At 44.5% G+C, this 20,350-nt stretch overlaps 1 protein-coding gene across 5 annotated transcripts in view; it reads right to left on the bottom strand.

Annotated features, from left to right (window-relative positions):
• The window catches only part of LOC124124792 (histone-lysine N-methyltransferase EHMT2-like), a 90,629-nt gene that overhangs the window by 15,499 nt on the left and 54,780 nt on the right, over positions 1–20,350 (bottom strand). For all 5 annotated transcript variants that reach the window (XM_046488067.2, XM_046488064.2, XM_046488066.2 and 2 more), the window contains 12 exons: positions 18,296–18,397; positions 16,807–16,911; positions 16,241–16,356; positions 15,983–16,021; positions 15,433–15,496; positions 14,748–14,851; positions 14,462–14,606; positions 12,349–12,426; positions 10,467–10,582; positions 9,474–9,560; positions 9,250–9,328; positions 1,151–1,326 (listed from right to left, as the gene is read on the bottom strand). In XM_046488067.2, the coding sequence (XP_046344023.1) occupies positions 1,151–1,326; positions 9,250–9,328; positions 9,474–9,560; positions 10,467–10,582; positions 12,349–12,426; positions 14,462–14,606; positions 14,748–14,851; positions 15,433–15,496; positions 15,983–16,021; positions 16,241–16,356; positions 16,807–16,911; positions 18,296–18,397 (1,211 nt within the window). The remainder of the gene's footprint in view (positions 1–1,150; positions 1,327–9,249; positions 9,329–9,473; positions 9,561–10,466; positions 10,583–12,348; positions 12,427–14,461; positions 14,607–14,747; positions 14,852–15,432; positions 15,497–15,982; positions 16,022–16,240; positions 16,357–16,806; positions 16,912–18,295; positions 18,398–20,350) is intronic.

Genomic DNA, 20,350 nt, shown 5'->3' with positions numbered 1-20,350 from the left:
GTCCAACAGATATGAAACTACACCCCTCTCTCCAGCAGACTTGATACTACACCCCTCTCCTCAACAAACATGAAACTACACCCTTTTCTCAGACTTAATACTACGTCCCACTCTCCAGCAGACTTGACACTACACCCCTCTCTCCTACAAGACTTGACACTACAACTCTCTCTCCTACAAGACTTGATACTACACCCCTCTCTCCAACAGACATGAAACTACACCCCTCTCTCGAGCAGACTCAATACTACACCCCTCTCTCCAACAGTCATGAAACTACTCTCCTCTCTCCAGCAGACTTAATACTACACTACTCTCTCCAGCAGACTTGATACAATACCCCACTCTCCAACAGACATGAAACTACACCCCTCTCTCCAACGGACATGAAACTACACCCCTCTCTCAATCAGACTTGCTACTACACCCCTCTCCAGCAGACTTGACACTACACCCCTCTCTCCAGCAGACTGGATACTACAATCCTCTATCCAGCAGACTTGCTACTACACCCCTTTCTCCAGCAGACTTGACACTACACCCCTCTCTCCAGCAGACTGGATACTACAATCCTCTATCCAGCAGACTTGATACTACACCCCTCTCTCGAGCAGAGTTGATACTACACCCCTTTCTTCAACAGACTTGAAACTACAGCCCTCTCTCCAGCAGACTTGCTACTATACCCCTCTATCCAGCAGACTTGCTACTTCACCCCTTTCTCCAGCAGACTTAATACTACATCCCCCTCTCCAGCAGACTGGATACTACACCCCTTTCTTCAACAGACTTGAAACTACACACCACTCTCCTGCAGACTTGATACTACACCCCTCTCTCCAGCAGACTGGATACTACACACCTTTCTCCTGCAGACTTGATACTACACCCCTCTCTCCAACAAACTTGATACTACACCCCCCACCAACAGACATGAAACTACACCCTCTCTCCAACAGACTTGAAACTACACACCCCTCTCCAACAGACTTGATACTACACCCCTGTACCCAACAGACTTGATACTAAACCCCTCTCCAACAAGACTTGACACTACTTCCCTCTCTCCAACAGACTAGATACTAAACCCCTCTCCAGTACAAATGATTTAACAACATCTGTAACAGCCAGTGTGTCCCCACGGACTCACCCGAGTTCCTCATGAGCCTTGATCTCCCGGGATGAAAAGAAGCAGATGCGTGGGAAGCGGAGGTCTTGATGGTCGACAAACACCTTCACTGGCACTACATTGGGCTCACACAGATGGTTGATGAAGCGACTGATGTTTCCATACTTCCGGGCATCGATACAGTAGGTCTCACCATCCTGGGACAGGGAATGTGGACAATTACCATCCGTGTATACACCATCTTTATCTTTTAGTCTACAGATTGACGAACCAAAATCAAAAGTTGTCAACCTACCTAATTTTAATCAGATACTATATTATTCTGAGAAATGTGTCTACAAATTCAGCTAAAGATATCTATTAATAGCAAACATCTGATAAACATGATAAGCAGACCAAACATTAAACAATAGCTATCACTGTGCAATTCTAAGAATACTACCTCAATAACATCATAGCCTTAAATCCTGTGTTTTGGCTGTCTCTTCACTGCCAGCTATCCAAAAAGTCAACAGGAAGATAGTATCCCCCAAACTAAGGCATCTGCACATGCACAAGGTAGGAAAACATCACTTCTTTCTGATAACCAACATCCTATATAGCCAATATATTGGGGAGGTGAAAGGGACTACTATTGATGTAACAGAGGTAGTATTCTTCAGATTATCAACTAGTGTTTGATAATTCCTTCAAATACATAACCTCTATTACATCATAGCCAGAATTCACCAGAGGGAATGGTGGGATCTGGCATCCAAAAACTTCCTGTAATCCTGAGGACACGTCAAGTTATGACGTCACTTCCTGTTATGATGACGCATTTACACTTGAACGCTGTCACTTCCAATTACTTTGTCATCACTTCCGTTTCCTTGGCAATACATTTCCGGTTTCTGATGACTTCACTCCTGTTTCTAACATCACTTACAGTTCTCTGATGACATCTTCAGCTTTGACCACATAATGTGAGTCCAGCTGTTAACCTATAATTTATCCCACCCTGGCTGACAATTTGATCAAAGAGGCTACCTTACCTTGTACAGCTGCAGTCTCTGGGATCCTACCAAAGCAATGCTTAAATTCACATCTCCCAAGCCTCCTGCTCTCTGCCTTTGACTGATGCATATGATAAAGATCTCCAAGAGCATACCGCTGCTTCAGAAGATGATTTGCAAAAACCTGATGCCTGCATCTTTGATAAGATAGTTTCCAAGCATGTAGGTGGAAACAGAGGAGGCTGCCAAGCAATATATTGGATTGGGTTACACAGAAGATGGTGATGCTTCAAAAGTTTCAGAGGTAGGGTGTCAATGTAGAGCTAGTGGATCTGGAACTTGGCAGACATGTACAGAAAGTTTGTTGTTCAGAAAGGTTGCAGAGATCAAGATGAGGAATGTCCAAAGTCGCTGTTAACCACTGGAACACTTTGGGATGAAGTGACTATTCTGTTGGAATTATCTTATTCCTCTGGGAAAACCAAGCAACTGAAATATTGAATTCCCCCAGTATGTGGCAAGCTTCCAATTGGTATCTGTCTGCCAATCAGAATGAAGTGTATTTTCCTTCAGTAAATTCTTCCACCCTGCCTATTCGTTCCACCCTGCCTCTGTACATAGGTGTTGTCCGTGTAGCTCCATGCTTTAAACGTTTGAGACATGGCCTTCATCTTGAGACAGCTGATGTGGAGTGTCCTGTCTGCCTCCGACCATCCTCCTTGGACTGTTGCTCCATCGATGTGAGCACCCCAACCTGTGCAGAAGAAAAATCGACTGAATTGTAACCCAAAGTAACCTTCCACAAGGTGTGAGAGAGAAGTAAGCCATGATCACGTGGGTGTGTCCAGTCCCTGCAAGATGGCTTGAGTCCAGGCTGGCTGGTGTGGCACCATATTACTGTAATCCTCCAAGGAGTGAGAGTCCTTTTGAGCTGAATGCTAAATACAGACTGTCACATGAAAAAGTAGCAGTAGGCTGTCATCTCCTGGTAATCTCAGTTGCATGAGAACTAGCAGTGAATCTTGAATCATCCTGACGCAAGGCCCTGGGTAACTCACTGTCTCTACTCCCATTACACTGTGTAACTTGTGATATGTGCTCTGTTGTCAGACGCACGCTTAGAAGGAATGTCATGTTCATCAGTTATCACTTTGTAAGTATTACATGCTGGTTTCTCATTCATATCCACAGAAGGAGGAAAGGCAGGTCTTTCCCGACCCAAGCTGAGATGCGTTGTTCCATAGAACACAAACGATGATCTAGAAGATCAGTCATAGAAGAGGTGATGACTGATTCCATAACCTCAGAGTGTGCTTGGAAAAACTTTTACAAACCTGTAGAGGTTATGAATTCTCTGATGAAATCCTCCTTGGGGCACTTATTGCATTTTCCTTGCTCAAGAAAATCTACATGACATAGTTGTAACCATTTTCCTTAATAAAAAATGTTACCACACAAAAAACTTTGTTTTAGTATGATATACGACCACCCTTACAGGGCCTCACCCTCCACGGCAACTCTCACAACTCTCTGCAATCCCTCTATCAACACACTAGCGCGCATAGCAGGCCCATCTATCCTCATACTGAACGTTTGTCGAATCCCTCCGCGAAGCCAGTATTGTGTCTGCAACTCGTGCAGATTCCTGACAGTGGCCAAGCCGCCCACTGATAGGAGGTCCGGTCGTAAAGGTAATAGAACAGGAGGCTGAGCCAGAAACCTGAGTACTACTGGAAACCAACTCTGCGCCGACCAAAGAGGTGCCAGGAGCACAAGTAGTCGCGCAGGCTGAGTGGGTAGATGAGACAGGACCTTGGAAATCAGAGGTCCTGGGGGGAATGCCCACAGAACTCTGTCCGTCCCATCTAGCTGGAAGGTGTCCGGTGCCACCTACCTCGGGTCGGGGACTCGGGAGCAGAACGTTGGTGTCTGGTGATTCACTCCAGACGCAAACAGATCCACCTGGAACGACCCGTATAACAGGGAGATAATCCCGAATATCCCCGGGTTGAGCCTCCACTCGTGAGGAGCAAGGATCCGGCGAGACAGAGCGTCCGCATGGACGTTGTCCACCCCTGGGAGATAAACAGGTAGCACCCTGATATCGTGAGAGTCGCACCATAGTAGGAACTGCCACGTCTCTTGGAGAAGCGGCGGAGACACCGTTCCTCCCTGCTTCCGGATGTAAGTCATCGCCGTTTGGTTGTCCATCTCTAGACTAACCACTTGGCCACAAAGCAGATCCAGCGTTGGAACACCAACCTGACCACTCTCAGTTCTAGCACATTGATATGCACTTTGATCTCCTGCTGGGACCATAGTCCCAAGGCAGTGTGATCGTTCAGAACGCCTCCCCAGCCAGAGAGTGACCCGTCTGTTTGAACTGTGAGAGACGGAACGGGAGTGTCGAGGGGGAGCCCCCGGGACAGATTCCCGACCTCGGTCCACCACTGAAGGTGTGTAATGAACCACTGCGGAGTCTCGAGAACAGTCTCGAGATCTTCAGAGTTCACCCAAAGTCGACGGAGCGCTGGTTGAATGGGTCTCATTCTCAAACGCGCCCGCCAAACCACATCCACTGTCGCCGCCATGTTGCCCAGTAACTGGAGCCATGTACGAGCAGTGTGCCTCGTGGACAGAAGGAACTGGGAAGTAACACTTCTGACCTTGACTATGCGGTCTTGTGAGAGAGATACAAGTCCGCTCACTGTGTTGAAGATCGCCCCTAAGAAGATAAGATTCTGAGAAGGGCTCAGATCTGACTTCTTGAGATTACTATCCACCCAATGTGTATCCAATGTCTATCACTTCCTGTGTAGCTATCTGACTCAGGGATTGCGATAGAGCTCTTAGTAACCAGTCGTCGAGGTACGGATGGCAGAACCGACCTTTCGATCTGGCCACTTGGGCAGGAATCAACATCAGCTTGGTGAACACCCTCGGGGCCGTGGAGATCCCGAATGGTAGAACCCTGAACTGATAACACCTCCCGTCGAAAGAAAACCTCAGGTATTTCTTGAACTCAAGGTATGGGTACGTGGAGATAGGCGTCTTTTAGGTCTATTGACGTTAGCCATTCTCCTGTCTCGACAGCTGAGAGCGCAGTGTCTCCATCCTGAAGGACGGTACCTCTATAAGTTTGTTCAGCCTTCTCAGATTGAGAATAGACCTGAAGCCATCGTCTTTTTTGGTGACTAGGAAATATGTCGAGTAGAAGCCCTTGCTTTCCTGTCCCACTGGAACTGGTTCGATCGCAGCTTTCATAAGTGCGTTGACCTCGGCATGGAGAAATTCCACCTTCTCTCGGGTAGCAGGCACCGGAGTCTGCTTTATCCCAGAGAAGTGGGGCGGATGATGTTTTCACCGAGGCAAATGGCCATCCCTTAGAGTGGACAGGGTCCAGGGATTGGATGTAACTGTCTCCTATTCCTTCAGGAATAGAGCCATTCGGCCGCCTACGGGGACATCCGTCTTGAGGCAGTGGACCCCGGCTGTCGGCAGTTTGATAACTTGCGACTGTGGGTCCACCTGGGGCTCTTCGGGCGCTAATGGGAACCCTGGCCCCGCGAAAAGGCTGCTGGCCTCGACCACCTGCATAACCCCGGCCCCTGCCTCGCTTGCTCCTCCCGGCGCCCTTACCTGAATTAAGCGGCTGCTTCCAAGCAGGTGTGGACTTCTGACCCGGTGCATCAGCGTAGGAGGAGTCAAGCGGAGAGGTCCGCTTACGCGGTTTAACGCTTGGTACCTCCAACAAGGCCTTAGAGTCCTTGATGGAAGCATACAATTGAGCGGCCTCTCGGACAACCTGCTGAGCCCCAGGGAAGAGGGTGGCACCCATCTTATACAGCAAAGCAAGGAGGTCTTGGCGTGTGGAAGTCGAGTATTTAGATACCGACATCCACAGCCTGCGCATGCCCATAACAGCGCACATCATCTGCGAGGCACAGCTACTGATAGCATCCAACTCCGAAGAGTCAGCCAGCCCCTCCCCCACTAGCTCCCTCTGTACAGCAGACAGATAGGCGGATTGTACGGATGTGCGAAGCTGTTGGCATGCATTACGGTATTGCTCCTCGAAGCAAACGTATGCAGCCTTCAGCTCTGCACCGCACATGGGAAAGGGGGGCAACCGCCGGCCCTGCTTGGCCTTAGCCAAGATAGGGGTCGAAGACCCTCCCAGGGTGACAGAAGTCCATACACACTCGTCGACCACTGGCACCTCAAAATCACCGTCCTCTGCTAACGGGTACCGCTTAATGAGTTCGGGCAGGTCGAACTTCCAAAGCAGAGGATCGATGACCTCGTGTGCCAAGGAGGACAATATGCGGAGCCGCACCTGGAGCGCCTAGCTAGGAGCAAAGATGTCCCCCGGAAGGCGGAACTCAGTCGGATCCGACGCGGGCATGGGCGCAGCCACCTGAGGCAGTACCAGGACAGTCCTTGTCCCGTAAGTGCCTCAACGAGGATGCGAAGGAGATTGTCCCCGAACCTTATGAGTCATCCCCTCCCTCCTCCATCCACTCCTCATCTCTCGATTCCGAGCCGACCGTAATCGACTCGTCCTCGAGAGAGTAAGCAGACGAGGTAGGAATAGGATGCCCGAAGACCTGGGGCTTCGCATCGCATTCAAGGGAACCCAACTGGCTCTGGGCCACAGATCCACTAGCAGAAGCCTCGGCCTCAGAGAAGGCGTCTGACTCCGCTGTGGCCTTCTTAGAGTGTATGTCCACCCCCACCTCAAGTAGACTCTTATAATGGATGAGGTCGGCGTGCCGCAGCTTCATAGTTTTCGGGGTAAACGCCCGGCAGATGGGGCATCATTCTCCTTTTCAACCAAACACTTCAGGCAGCTTACATGCTGGTCCTGGGGTGGGACGTTTGACCTACATCCCGAACAAAAATTGAAGGTCTGTAAAAAAGACCGTAAATTCTGAGTTCGGTTGGGGGTGGGAAATAGTGTATCAGTGCGATATTAAAGATCGGAAGATACATGCAAAATTGTGAAAACAGAAGCAAAGGCGTATTGTAGAACGCAATTTGTAACGCGATACTAATAGCCAATGTCCGTAGTATAATTTTTTAACACCAAGGGGGCGTGTTTCGCGCTAAGGTGTAAAAACCCGTAAAAAGGTAAGTGTAGTTTTAATCTAGCACACCACCTTGGGTTTATGTAAAGGAAAACCTGCAGTTCAATTCTGTATGATATAACAAAAACCCAAGCCGTTCTGATGGCCTAGGTGTTACATGTGTCAGACAGTGGAACCACACAATGGACGCCATTACGGCCATTTGAATTCAAATGTACCGTACACATGGCGTTTCTTCTATGAGAATTACAACACTATAACTTTACAATGCGAGGTATTACGCCTTTGCAAGGAAAGAAATGTGCCATACATACAGTTTGGTCAGTCATGGTGTCTCAGTGAACGATTTTGTTGTTGAAACTTTCTTGAAAAATCAAAACGTCTTGTCAGTAGTATGACATAAAGGAAAGTGATTTGGGTGAGAGTTGCTTCCCCTGGCGAGACACGCCTTGGAGGTTGAGGCCCTGTAAGGGTGGTCGTATATCATACAAAAACGAAGTTTTTTGTGTGGTAACATTTTAATGAGGAAAATGGTTACAACTATGTCATGTAGATTTTCTTGAGCAAGGAAAATGGAATAAGTGCCCCAAGGAGGATTTAATCTGAAAGAGAATGTTCCATGTTGAAGGGGACTGGTCGGTTCAGGATAGACACAGAGGCAGCCATAATTTCAGCCTCCTAGCCTGCAGAGCTCATGTGAGATTGACAGCGTCAGGACCCCAGAGCTAATCACCTTTTCCTTAGGAGGGTGTACAGTAGGATGAGATTGCTCAGCAAACTCCCTATGATTCATTATCTTCTTGCCCCGGTGAGACATGGTTTTAGATTCTTCTATAACCCCACCACCAAGCATCACCTTACCTTCATATGACTTGCTTTCTTAGATCTTGATTTTTTGGACGATAAAACTGGCAAAATGTCCATTAATGTCAGGAACTCTGACATTTAGAATCTGGAGTGCACAACACATCCCCGCACCTGTAGCAGTGAGGGAGAGGGTCATGAGGGACCTGGGAAATGCCACAATCCTGACAGAATACAGGGGAATCCATGTCCGACAATACATTCCAAACTATACAATTACATGAAAAATCCTTTCTTAATAAGCATATAATAAATAGGAATTATAGTGAGAAAAGACAAACTATCGTGTGCAAACATACAGGGAAAACATTTCCTTGTTTATCTTAGCACACACAGAAAAGAAGTGACGTTTTCCACCCTTGCACATCAACAGATGCCTTGGTTAGGGAGATACAATCTTTGTGTAGACTCATTGGACTGCTGGCAGTGAAGAAGACGTCTGTTGAAAAATCTGAAGATTTCATAATGTACAACAGCCAAAGCACTGGATTTAAGGTTGTGATGTAATAGAGGTTATGTGTTCAAAGAACTAATGCTTGTTACAGAATTTACCAATTGTTCCTGTTAAAATATCCTTCAATATAAACAAACTCCTTCAAATGATATCACACTAACATCAACTGTAACATGGATAAAACATCAAATATTACCTAGAGTGCACAAGTACATTAAATAACTGTTTGGGCTGTTACCCTGAATAGCTGGTTTGGCATTTGTCGTGTTTGTTGTCAATGACTGTTAATGAACTGCGATGTGATAATAATCAATTATACTTCTCATACTTCCCACAGCCTTCCAGCCTTATTCAAACAAAAATTCGGTATTTCATCCATACAGGTCATGTTTGCGATTATGATACCATTGAAATAGCTTCATAGTAATCAGTAGATAAGAGCTGACAATGTGCATATGTCACTGAGCTTACTTTTACTATGTAGCAAGTGCTGCAGGCTATTCTGGGGGCCTTGAGGTCTTCTATGGTATTTAAATGAAGGGAGCCCTTAAATCTTTAACTTTTTTATATCAGGGTTAGGACAAGGACCCCTGGACACATGATCAATTTTCAGAAACTGTAGCAGATTGTCCCAGCATAGCAAAGGGAGTGACCACTGTCCCCCTTACTTCTGGGCTGGGACTGAAGCAGGTCTCTCGTCACCCTGACTGAGTAACCTACCTTGTTATCTAGGTCGAACAAATACGAGTCATCTTCCCTCCTGTCCGCCTCGGAGTCTGAGATGAGTTCACCGATGTATCTGTAAGATACAAGAGAGATGAGTCAATCAACAACACTCGCACTAGCAAAGGGAGACAACCTGTATGCACACTGTTTCAACACAATGGCAGTAAGATATTATTTTCTCTAATGACAAGACTACTAATAGAATCCACAGGACTTACTCGCAGATAAAAGTTCCCTGAGGAATATCGGTGAGAGTTTTCACCCCCCAGCCCCGCCCAGTGGTCCTCACAAGTTGAAGTCGGCAACTGGAAACAGAACAACTCAGTTAGTTGGTGCATGAACATGAGGCACTTAAATACATTCATGAACTTTCATTAATGTGAGAGACTTCGTTATGTGGTTCATACCAACATGACATCCTAAGCAAGCCAGAACTTTGCTATTCAGGGTTTATGAAATAAATGCATAGCTGACAACTTCATATTTTACGTATTTTAGTTCCAAATTCATAATAAATACAAACAACCTGGGGCAGTTGGCATCTATGCAAATGTGCTAAATGTGCTAATCAACATTAAGTATTTAGTATTCATAAACTTGGTGTGCTATTCAGAATCAAGTAACTTTCTAGGCTGTAACCATGCATGGTTTGGACTCACATGGTTGTTACAGTTTTTCTAACAATCACCAGCCTTGTTACACTTAACACAACTGCTATCAACCATACCAAGATATGTCAGCTAGATCGCATTGTGCTGTATGCCCTCAGATCACTGTAGTTAACACTGAAGTCAGTCACTACCAGGCTCAACACAAGACATTGTCTCGGGATCCTGATATGACAACCTCTTAAATTTTGCGCAGTGTTGGTCATCATTGGTCACATACAAGCAGCAGCTTCCTCAACTACTTCCTCTACAAAGTCCATTGTCACTAGAGTTGTCAAACTTTGGCTAACCAATAAGCAGATACTCATCCACAGCCACAATTGTAATACCTGAAATCCCCAGTCAGAAACAGAAGTACTCAATTCAGCATCAACAGCTTAATCTACCATGATCTAGCAGCAGACATTTTTGTTTTTATATTGCACTCACTAAGCAGTAACTGTAGACATTTAGTATTCATAAATCAAGTGCGCTGTTCAGATTCTAGTAAGTTTTGAGGCTACAAGCATGCAGCAGACATGTGGCTGGCTGATGGGGACTCACGTGATGCCATTTTGTACCACCCGGTTGTTGCAGTTGGTCCAACACCGACAGGCCTTGTTGCACTCAAACAGCAGCGGGGGCTCCACCAGGTTGAAGTCTGTTGTCAGATGACCAAACTGCAACAAACATCACACTTAACACAACTGACATCCCGACTAAAGACCCATTTATTTCAGCAATATTCACACTTCTCAACTGTGTGTTTGTACACAGCAATTACACAATTGGCCTCATTATTATTATCATCATCATCATTATGTACAGATTAAAATAAAAAATGCAGCAAAGAGGGTTTGGATGATCCTGGCACAGTCAGGCTGGTTAGGCTCATCATCAGCTCAGGGCCCTTGCCCCCTCTACACGCAGCCCAGACAGCGAATGGGACTTATCCCAGGAAGCGGTGCCTGGTCAAACCCACCCAGAACTTTTCAGAGAATGTGAAGACTCCCCAACACTGCAGCCTTCTGCATTACCCAGATTGTCAGATTTCGAAAGCCTTGTCCGCATATTTGCCATGTTTTTCCTCAATCTTGTCACATTAGTGTCAAAGGGGACAGAAAATTCAATGATATAAATGATTTCATTTGATTTATCAAAAAGGACAAGAGCAGGTTTGTTGGCCTGGATATGTCTGAGGCTGTAAATTCCTATTCCTATTCCAAAGTATTTTGTATTGATCATTTTCCATGAAGCCCTCCACATATTCCGGGTCGTACCATGGGTGGACCGCTATGTCAAATCCACAAGCATGGCGAAGATGGTAATAAAATGATCGAGCTACACCATCATGTTGTTTAAGATACTGTTTTTGTGCCAAAGCTGGGCATCCACTCACAATGTGTTGGACAATCTCATTAAATTCATTACATAATCTACATTTCATATTTACATTTTGATGCACAATCACACATTGACGGTTTCGATTTGGAAGAGACTGGTCCTGAGCAGCAAACAGATATTATCATTATTATCATTATTATTATTATTTCATGAATATAGTGCGCACCCAAGCATGATGCATACTACCCTGTAGGGGACTCAGTATTTTAGTATTTATGAGAAAAAAGATTTTTGTGAGCAGAAAATAATCACATTGTAACACTTTTCCCCCCCAAAAAAACAGGTGATTTGGCAAAAATATTACACAATAGTATAACTTCAAAGGACTTTGATGCAATGGTCAGAAGAACTGTATCTGAAACTATTATCTTATCAGGAATAATATATTCCGATATCGTGTTATTTTAGTTGCAGCTATTACCATATATCTTTACAGTAATATTAGCTATAAATGTAGCACTTTGGTCTCACTGATCGCAATTGCTGGATATTTCATATACTGAGGTTTCCCGTGGCCGTGATGGCAAAAACATTATGTTCACAGATAATGGTCAAACTACAACAAATATGACTCGTAACAAGCCAAACTTTGGCATTTAAGATATAAGTATCCATTTTCTGTCAACTAAAGTTTTGTTTCAAGGTGTCAGTAGTATAATCTGATGGTGGTTGCTTTAAATAACAGTAAGTTTGTGCCATCTGCCAATCAGTTCACACACAATCTTGCTGAAGTTAATGTTACCAATATTGAATGAAATTTTAAATAAAACTTATAAAATAGATTACAAACATAAGTCCAAATATACAATACACATTGTTTATAACCATACAGTGTGAGAACTTTAGTACGGATTTGTTGGTATAGTATTTCAGGTGTTACATGCTCATGGTATTGTCTGTATTGGGGAAAACAACATCAAAACTCATCATGCTCATTATGGCATGTAGAGAGAATCATCTGTCAAAAAAAGAAGTTCATCAACAGCTTAATCTACCATGATCTAAAGCAGTGGAATACATGTGAGACATGCTGTCACTATACCTTGTCAAACCAGCACTTGACACTGCTTCTAGCACACACACAGAACTGGGAGGAGCAGTCATCTTTACACCGGCAGCTCTGTAACACACAATGTCATCTCAATCCCACGTCAGGTGTAATATACACAAACACATAGCGTGGGGGATACAGAAAATAGGCAGGACTGTTTAGGAATGCATGCTACTATTTCATAATTTGATATAATACATGCAAAAAAAATTCCACAAGTTATCATTTAGAAAATTCAACACAGAGTTGAAAGCTAACTATCTTAGGCTAAGAAAAATAATAATCTTGGTTCTCAGGCACTAGCCTGTATCATCATAAAGTCTTCCGCACGTTTTGTTTATATTTCCATTTTTTTAAAAATAAAGTCCTTAAATATTCAGGGTTTTGAAGACACGATCCTGGCAGTGAAATGCTACACTACTTTAAAACAATGCAATCCATTATAGCGTGCCATTACTTCCCTTTACATGAGCACTGCTTTAATGTGTATCTCTTGTTATGGTCATGGCAGCTATAGGAGTTTGTGTGCTTGTTTTGCTGTTTGCAAATTTGGTCAATGAAAGCATGAAATTTACGATAAAACATCACCAGATATGCCGGACTAAGTTTTATTCACAGATATTAAGATAGTGAATACACAGTGACACAGTCAGTTAATCTAATCACACATGAATGGGATAATATCAAATGACAGAAAATTCCATTTAAGCTCAACTTAGGTGTAAACAAGTATTTGTCACAGAAGTGACGAAATGTCCCCCGCCTGTATATACACCAAAATACAAAATATGAAGACAATCCTGCGATTAGTTCTTGAGATATCGCGGCAACACCGTTTTCCAACTCCAAAAGCAGATTTGCCTGCTGTGACCTTGAAAATAGGGTCAAGGTCACCAAAACCGACTGGTGTCTGCGGTGTCTGTATATACACCATAGTTCCAAACATGAAGACAATCCTGAGATTAGTTCTTGAGATATCGCGGCAACACCGTTTTCCAACTGCAAAAGCAAATTTACCTGCTGTGACCTTGAAAATGGGGTCAAGGTCACCAAAACCGACTGGTGTCTGCGGAGTCTGTATATACACCATAGTTCCAAATATGAAAACAATCCAGTGTTTAGTTCTTGAGATATCGCGGCAACTCTGTTTTCAAACTCCAAAAGCAGATTTGCCTGCTGTGACCTTGAAAATGGGGTCAAGGTCACCAAAACCGACTGGTGTCTGCGGAGTCTGTATATACCCCATAGTTCCAAATATGAAGACAATCGAGTGTTTAGTTCTTGAGATATCGCGGCAACACTGTTTTCCAACTCCAAAAGCAGATTTGCCTGCTGTGACCTTGAAAATGGGGTCAAGGTCACCAAAACCGACTGGTGTCTGCGGTGTCTGTATATACACCATAGTTCCAAACATGAAGACAATCCTGCGATTAGTTCTTGAGATATCGCGGCAACACCATTTTCCAACTCCAAAAGCAGATTTACCTGCTGTGACCTTGAAAATGGGCTCAAGGTCACCAAAACCGACTGGTGTCTGCGGAGTCCGTATATACACCCTAGTACCAAATAGGAAGACAATCCTGAGATTAGTTCTTGAGATATCGCGGCAACACCGTTTTCCAACTCCAAAAGCAGATTTACCTGCTGTGACCTTGAAAATGGGGTCAAGGTCACCAAAACCGACTGGTGTCTTCGGAGTCTGTATATACACCATATTTCCAAATATGAAGACAATCCAGTGTTTAGTTCTTGAGATATCGCGGCAACAAACAGGTGGGACGTACGTACGGACGTACGGACGGACGTACGGACGGTCGTGAATACTATATCCCCCGCTTCGCGCTTTCGCGCGGCGGGGGACAAAAATACTTTCACCAAGATGGGTGTGGTTGGTGTTTACTGGGGCATGTGACGGGGCATGTGACGGGGCATGTGACGGAGCATTTGACGGGGCATGTGACGGAGCATTTAACGGGGCATGTGACAGGGCATGTGACGGAGCATTTGACGGGGCATGTGACGGAGCATTTAACGGGGCATGTGACGGGGCTTGTGACGGAGCATTTAACGGGGCATGTGACAGGGCATGTGACGGGGCATGTACCTGCAGGCTGGTGATGACTCGGTTGATGTTGAGAGGACTTGTTTCTATATTCTCAGCAACATACAGGTAATCCGTTGGAAACTGTTCATCATCTGCAGCATTCACACATGCAATGGGGTTCTTTTCCCGCCCGTAGGAGATGTCTCTGTGACAAGGAGAAAGGGGAATCAGTGGGTCGCTCACAGCAGACTGGGACTGATGTTCACAGTACAAGGATATCACAGCATAACAATGACTGAAAAATACACTCTCAATATGGATAAGCATATCCAATCTTGTGTCTTACCTATGAAGCAACTTTTCTGGTCGAGTGAGTTTAGCTGCAAATCCCTTGAGCTGTTTGTTTACTTTGAGAGCCATCCAAGTGTTACTCGTCTGATCAAGACAACACTGAAACAACAGCAAACAAACACATCATGGAAAAAAATATCCCTATCTGAAAACATACAGGAAACAAGTGGATATGTCACAGAGCTTTGAACACAAAGAGATATACTCCAGCCAAACGCAAGTTCACGTTTTAAATACTGAAAAAAAAAGCAAGGAATACATCAGCTTTGATGTGAAAATACTTAACCTCAAAACTGAATCTCCTTCTGTTTACACTGGGTGTGCTTGAGTGGTTGAGTGGTTGGTTGAGTGGTTGAGTGGTTGAGGTGAGGTGAGGTGAGGTGAGGTGAGGTGAGGTGAAATTGGGTTTAACGTCGCGTCCAAGATTATTGCACTTATATAGCGACGTGCATGCACGTGTGTGTGTGTGTGGCTGCTTGTGAGTGAGTAAGTGAGTGAGCATATGCTGCTTTTAGCCATACTTTTCATCCACATGGAGGGGACTTACTCTGTGTGCGTGTGCGTGTGCGAGTGTGCATGTGCGCGTGTGTTTTTCTCTTATTAAGAACAGAGTAATCAATGTTGAACAAAAGCACACAAGCACCTGCTCCTCCATGAGACACAGGTGCAGGGAGCCATACCGTGAGTGGAGTTTCGTTATTGTTGTTTCGCACTTCTACATCAGCACCTCGGGCCAGCAGCAGCCTGAAAACAACGAAATTAACGCGGTTCATTTTTCAAAACAAAATATTACACCAGAAATGATTTAGGATTTGTGGTCAACTGAAGATATGTATGGTGACCATTACATGTCAACCTTGACCACTTACATTGTGCTTAGCAAGTTTTGACTTGCCTTCATTTTGAAAGTCATCATTAGTTCAACCACACCATGATAATGTTAATTATGACCAAGTGACCATCAGACCTCCTCCATATCAACAGATTAAGATAGCTATGGAACCTGAGCAATGTTCATAAGACTGTTGAAACAATTTTGATCCAAATCTGTCCACAATCCAGATTGTTTAGTATGAGGTAGATGACTTGACCATGGAGGTCACCTTTTTTTAATGAACTTCTTTCAGGTGGAATTAATCAACACTCTATTTCACTATGAACAAGCTGCACACAGGCTATCATATATTAAACAGTGCCTCACAGACATAGACATTAACAGTGAGTACTTACACAACACTCTCATAGTGGTTCTGTCGGGCTGCTATATGTCTGCAAAAGAAGCAAGACTGTTTGTATTAAGTGATCATATCAAAAAAGAAGAAATGCACAATTATTTGGATCATCACATCAATATAATATTGGTTGGCAATACAAGTAGAATCCATGCTTGACAGATTCTTAGCAGTTAAACAACAAGCATATGGACGGCAATCAGCCAATGAGACATTCACTGTAGAATGAGTAATGAGTTCTACCAACTTCACTTACAATGGTCGATCTCCATGTTCATTGGGGGTGTCAAACTCGCATCCTGAATCCAAGAACATCTCTGTGATGGCAACACTGCCAGCATAGGCTGCCCAGTGGAGGCCTGTGTTCTCCTCCTGCCAACAGTCCACAGAAGGAGAAGGTTCATCTTCTAAATGCCACTCAAGAAATAATATAAGGAGAACCAAAGCAAGCCCAGGTCATCAATACTATACATCATGAACTACTAGGTACTAAACTTCTACAAAATATGGTGTCTTCAGAGTGAGCCAGACAGCCCAGTGATATGGGGAACACTGACACACAGGTCTTTTAAGTAAAAATAAAATCACAAGAATCTCTCAATGTTCTGTATTAAGGGACAATAAAGAAGTTGTCTGAACCCAAAACCTCAAAGTCTATCATCTTTAAATTGCCCTTCTCAATCTAGATTTTGCCCCAAAGCAAGTTTACTAGCCCCAAATAAGCTACACTAGACTCAGGTTCCTGTCTTAAGTCACAGATGGCAAAACATCATGTTGGTCCACATTCGATGTGATGTGCTACGAGTGTCTGCACAAACTTACATTGTCCTTCATGGTTGGGTCTGCTCCCTGTGAGATGAGGAATCGGACAGTGGAAGTGAGCTGTGACTCCGCTGCCCAGATGATGGGTGTCCACCCGCCGTCATCCTACACAAACAAAGTCAGGGATCACTCAATACTGGGAAGCTGTACGGGAGATGGGACCAATCCAGAAAGCATTTAGAAACATTCAGTTGGGAGCAAGACATCTCAATACCTACGTGGGAACATACTTTCCCAGTGTGCTTACATCAGGAGTGAGCAGTGTACATATGGTATAGGGCTGGGACGGGTTACTCGGGTACTCGGGTCGGGTGGGTCCTGAGTAGGACCCGGGTACCCACAGGACTACCCGGACCCGTGGTTAATCATGTGATATATATTGTTTAATGACAAAAATTATCTAAAACTCTTTGATTACACTGTAAGTCACTAATGCTCCCATTTCTTTCTGACAATGCACCTATTCCTTCTTACTTTTATATGTTTGAATAAAGATAAAACTTCATGCAGTAAACTTCAGTGTATGCATGACCAGATCGTTTTACACGTGTTTCTAAATACATTTTGCCAGGGCTAAGGTCAAACCTTTCCAAATAGTACAGTTTGTACCTATGTCTAAATATCTACAACAGGTACCCAGGTAGGGTCGGGTAATAGGGTGGTGGGTACCCAGGTAGTAAATTTGGACCCGTCCCAGCCCTAATGTGGTACATCACACACCTGCTCCATTGCAGTGCCTGACACCTTCATAACCCTCCCAGTAAGTAGCGCTGGGAACTGGGTATTGCTGGGAACTTGGTATTGCTGGGAACTAGGTATTGCTGGGAACAGGGTATTGCTGGGAACAGGGTATTGCTGGGAACAGGGTATTGCTGGGAAGAGGGTATTGCTGGGAACTGGGTATTGCTGGGAACTGGGTATTGCTGGGAAGAGGGTATTGCTGGGAACTGGGTATTGCTGGGAACAGGGTATTGCTGGGAAGAGGGTATTGCTGGGAACAGGGTATTGCTGGGAACTGGGTATTGCTGGGAACAGGGTATTGCTGGGAACTGGGTATTGCTGGGAACAGGGTATTGCTGGGAACTGGGTATTGCTGGGAACAGAGTATTGCTGGGAACTGGGTATTGCTGGGAACAGGGTATTGCTGTGAGGGGCCTGGGTTCCCAGCAGCTGATTCACTGACGCTTGAAGTAAGCTGATGGATTGACTCCCTTACAATAGTTTCCAAAATCTATTTTTGCCAATGGGTCAAGTTATATCAGAAAAAACGGTCAACATAATTTTGGATGCATTAACATGATAAATACACAACTATCTTACATTTGTGGCATATTTTTTTCAAGAAAGATGCATCCCTGTATGCTCTTCAGCAAACTAGCACGAACACTGCAGCAGCTAAAACCAGCTGCTGTTGGGATCTTGTCTTTAAAAAAAATCAATGTAACAAGACAACAATTCTAAAGGCAAATTCAACAGTATGTGCACTGACCTGTGTGTTAGGTCCAATCTTGCCACTCTCCAGCAGTAGTTTGATGACCTCAGTGTGTCCAGCCTTGGCCGCATAGTGGATGCAGGTCATGCCATCCTCCCCCTGCAGACACATGTACTATGGTCAGTCGCAACAAACTGTACATTAGAACCTCCCCACAGACACATGTACAATGGTCAGTCACAACAAACATTAGAACCTCCCAACAGACACATGAACTATGGTCAGTCGCAACAAACATTAGAACCTCCTCCACAGACACATGTACAATGGTCAGTCACAACAAACATTCGAACCTCCCCCACAGACACATGTACTATGGTCAGTCGCAACAAACTGTACATAAGAACCTCCCCACAGACACATGTACTATGGTCAGTGGCAACAAACATTAGAACCTCCCCACAGACACATGTACAATGGTCAGTCGCAACAAACATTCGAACCTCCCCACAGACACATGTACTATGGCCAGTCGCAACAAACTGTACATTAGAACCTCCCCACAGACACATGTACTATGGTCAGTGGCAACAAACATTAGAACCTCCCCACAGACACATGTACAATGGTCAGTCGCAACAAACATTAGAACCTCCTCCACAGACACATGTACTATGGTCAGTCGCAACAAACATTCGAACCTCCCCCACAGACACATGTACAATGGTCAGTCGCAACAAACATTAGAACCTCCCCACAGACACATGTACTATGGTCAGTCGCAACAAACTGTACATTAGAACCTCCCCAACAGACACATGTACAATGGTCAGTCGCAACAAACTGTACATTAGAACCTCCCCACAGACACATGTACTATGGTCAGTCGCAACAAACATTAGAACCTCCCCACAGACACATGTACTATGGTCAGTCGCAACAAACTGTACATTAGAACCTCCCCAACAGACACATGTACAATGGTCAGTCGCAACAAACTGTACATTAGAACCTCCCCACAGACACATGTACAATGGTCAGTCGCAACAAACTGTACATTAGAACCTCCCCAACAGACACATTTTCAATGGTCAGTCACAACAAACTGTACATTAGAACCTCCCCACAGACACATGTACTATGGTCAGTCGCAACAAACTGTACATTAGAACCTCCCCAACAGACACATTTTCAATGGTCAGTCACAACAAACTGTACATTAGAACCTCCCCACAGACACATGTACTATGGTCAGTCACAGCAAACATTCGAACCTCCCCACAGACACATGTACAATGGTCAGTCGCAACAAACTGTACATTAGAACCTCCCCAACAGACACATGTACTATGGTCAGTCGCAACAAACATTAGAACCTCCCCACAGACACATGTACAATGGTCAGTCGCAACAAACTGTACATTAGAACCTCCCCAACAGACACATGTACTATGGTCAGTCGCAACAAACTGTACATTAGAACCTCCCCAACAGACACATGTACTATGGTCAGTCGCAACAAACATTAGAACCTCCCCACAGACACATGTACAATGGTCATTCACAAGAAACATTAGAACCTCCCCCACAGACACATGTACACATGTCACAACATGTCAAAACAAACATCAGAACCGGACCAGATAATACAGTGATTGATATCATGAGCATCAATCCATGCATTCGGGATACGATGACATGCATCTGCCAAGTAAGCGAGCCTCACCACTCTTTAAGACAAATATAGAAGCCTTTTACAGAAAGAATTAGTTGACGAAGACCTATTCTGACATGGGTCTTCACGGGTATTGGGCAATGCAGTCAGCAGGCATAATGAATGTGCTTGTCATCAAGCCATTGCTGGTTGGTGATCTTTGGCACTTATCTACCAAGTCACTTAATATTCAATCTCTGGCTTGAACACAACCCTGAATTACATGTCTTTAGAGAATCCCAATACATATTGAATATTGAACATGGTGGTCAAACTAACACTGGATTTACAGGCTGTATAAACTTCAGAGACAACCAACTCATGCACCATGTGTTCACCTGAACATGATCTCTGAGTAGAGTTGGTCTTAAGGAAAACACTGAATTCCAGAGTAGTTA

Source organism: Haliotis rufescens, unplaced genomic scaffold (assembly GCF_023055435.1).
Source record: "Haliotis rufescens isolate VD_foot unplaced genomic scaffold, xgHalRufe1.0.p SCAF_8, whole genome shotgun sequence".
NCBI classification, from domain to species: Eukaryota; Metazoa; Mollusca; class Gastropoda; order Lepetellida; family Haliotidae; genus Haliotis; species Haliotis rufescens.
Note: the sequence above shows the minus strand (reverse complement) of the source record. Positions and strands in the feature narration are given on the sequence as shown.